This window comes from Penaeus japonicus, unplaced genomic scaffold (genome assembly GCF_977035675.1).
Source record: "Penaeus japonicus unplaced genomic scaffold, GWHDUDI00000001_assembly GWHDUDI00000008, whole genome shotgun sequence".
Classification (NCBI taxonomy): domain Eukaryota; kingdom Metazoa; phylum Arthropoda; class Malacostraca; order Decapoda; family Penaeidae; genus Penaeus; species Penaeus japonicus.
This window is the reverse complement of record NW_028234410.1, coordinates 4,310,085-4,312,584: the sequence shown is the minus strand read 5'-3', so window position 1 is coordinate 4,312,584 and position 2,500 is coordinate 4,310,085. Positions and strand designations below refer to the sequence as shown.

The following is a 2,500-nucleotide window of genomic DNA, read 5'->3' as shown; positions in this document are numbered from 1 at the left end:
CTCCCTCGCTCATTTTTTCTCACATCCCTCTGACCAACCCTCACTCCCCCTAATCCTTCTCCCCCCTCACTCATTCACACTCAAAACCCACACTTGCTCCACTTCCCTCTCTCTCATCGATCACCATACCCATCTTACTCCCTCACTCATTCTCCACTTAACTCATCTCCCTAATCACTCTCACTCTTCTTCCTCGCCCTCTCTATCTTCTCCTAATCACTCACTCCCTACCTCTTCCTCACTATCCTTTTCCTTCTCCTCACTCACCCACTACCCCACTCCACTTCTTCCTCGGCTCTCCCTAATCCTTCTCCTTTCACTCACAATTCCCAATTCCACTTCACCTTTCCTCCCTCTCTTTTCCTTTCCCACCCTCGTCTTTATCCTCGCTCACACCTCACTCCCACTAACTTACCCCCCACTACCCTATTCATCTCTCTCCTATCCTCGTCTCTCACTATCCTATTCCCAATACACTCACAAACCACAACTACACTCCCATGATCGAATCACAATACGTGTATCACATCCCCCTCCCTCCCTCCCCCCAACTCCCCCCCCACCCCACCCCTTCCCCTTCCCCTTCCCCTTCCCCTTCCCCTTCCAAACCATTACTCACGCGACGAAAATCTGAAAGCAAGTAGTTGAGGCGCATTTCGGTATTTTGAGGAAGTAAACCGAGTCCTGCGGAACACAATACTCCTCCGTCGGGGTTCCGTAGCTCCTCAAGGGCTCTGGGAACACCATCGGTTGCAGCACTCTTGAATTTGCAATGCTGGATTAGTTTCATTATGGAAAGATGATTGGGGATTAGATTGTTTTTTGTATGTTTTGTGTATATATGAGCTCATGTTTAGATAGCGTGTGTCAGGTAACTAAGGAACTTGTTACTATATGTCATAGTCTGGGTTATGCCAATTGGTGGATGTTGAGCCAGATTCTTATTATAAATATATATCTTAACTATATATAATTTATTATATATTATTATATATTTATTATATATATATATATATATATATATCATATATTTATATATCTAAAGATTTTAAAAAAGATAAAAATTATATATAGTCACATAAGCTCTAAACCGACTCCTGACCCGTGACTCGAACCTGTGCCACCTCTCGGGAAAAACCTCTATCGAGACTGCAATATTAATTTAACCAACAAGGTCACACTGACCCTAACCAAGGATTTGCTCTAAACTAGGAGTCATACTAGTACTTTTGACTTAGAATAGATTTGACCTATCTACTCATTAATTACTGTGGAGTAAAAGATAGCGAAGGTGTACAGTCAATCCCCGTGGGCGACTCGGTTGGCATTGTGTTCAGAAATTCAACAACAACAAAGTCAGATGGACCTGTGGTTACTATATAAGTTCGGATATGCAAATGCGCATGTGATATGGGTGTAATGCCTATGCCTCCACTGGACCCTGAGTCGAAACCTCTGCCGCATACGGCGTTATAAACATACAATTACATACATAAATATATATATTTTCTATAAGTTATAAATATGATGTGTGTGTGTGTGTATATGTGATTAAATATGTGGTGTGTGTGTGTGTGTGTATATATATATTAATAATATATATATAATTTTTTTTTATATTTATATATATATATTTATATTATATAACTATTTGTTTATGTTTATAATTATATATATATAGATTTTTATTTTTTATATATACACTTAGTGAGAATCCACTTTTCTAAGAATATGGCTCTGAATCTGGCTCTAATCCATAAATTAGCACAACACACACTATGCTATAATGATAAGTATATTTTAATGAACTGACTCACATGCTTCCTAAACATGAGATTATCAAAAGTGTGCCTCAACTGGATATATAAATCATAATGATAATTGCAAATCTCTTCCCTGTATCCCGATTAACTTAGACAAAACGGAGTTCTCGTTTAAATAATCGCGTAAAAAACAAGTATTAATAGCCACGTAGATATTATTGGGTAATGATGTGAATAGAGAAAAAGTTAGAAATGAATTGGGGGATAAGTGGGAAAAAGAAAAAGGAAGTATAGTAAAAGTTTAAATTTTTCCAACATGCATGCATATCAAAGCTGGGGGTGATTTTACCACAGCAGTGTTTCAGTACCGCTGAAATTGCGACAGGTCACGGATGCCATGTGAATCCCCACCTCTTGACCGATATGTAATATTAGATATATATATATTATTAAAATATATTTATAATATAATATATATACTTTTATATATATGATATATATATAGTTTTTATAGATTTATAGTAGACAGTGCTTTTTTTTGTTTTTTTTTTTTTTTTTTTTTTTTTTTTTTTTTTTTTTTTAATATTGGGTCTGATGTATATTCTGAGGGAATATTTGATCCAAAACCGGCCAAAGTTTAATATATTGCGATAAGTGACGTTATAATGCTGCATTGAAATTTGTTTGAAATCATTGTAATTGTTTTAAGTTGGTTTTTGTGGGCTTGCTGAGATGCA

The 2,500-nt window shown here is 36.5% G+C and overlaps 1 protein-coding gene across 8 annotated transcripts in view; it reads right to left on the bottom strand.

Annotated features, from left to right (window-relative positions):
• The window catches only part of LOC122251851 (galactosylceramide sulfotransferase), a 9,774-nt gene that overhangs the window by 2,113 nt on the left and 5,161 nt on the right, over positions 1 to 2,500 (bottom strand). For 6 of the 8 annotated variants that reach the window (XM_086538983.1, XM_086538986.1, XM_086538982.1 and 3 more), the window contains exon 5: positions 620 to 775. The exons of 1 other annotated variant lie outside the window; for it this stretch is intronic. In XM_086538983.1, the coding sequence (XP_086395109.1) occupies positions 620 to 775 (156 nt within the window). The remainder of the gene's footprint in view (positions 1 to 619; positions 776 to 2,500) is intronic. One more of the 8 variants, XM_086538988.1, reaches the window with a different exon arrangement.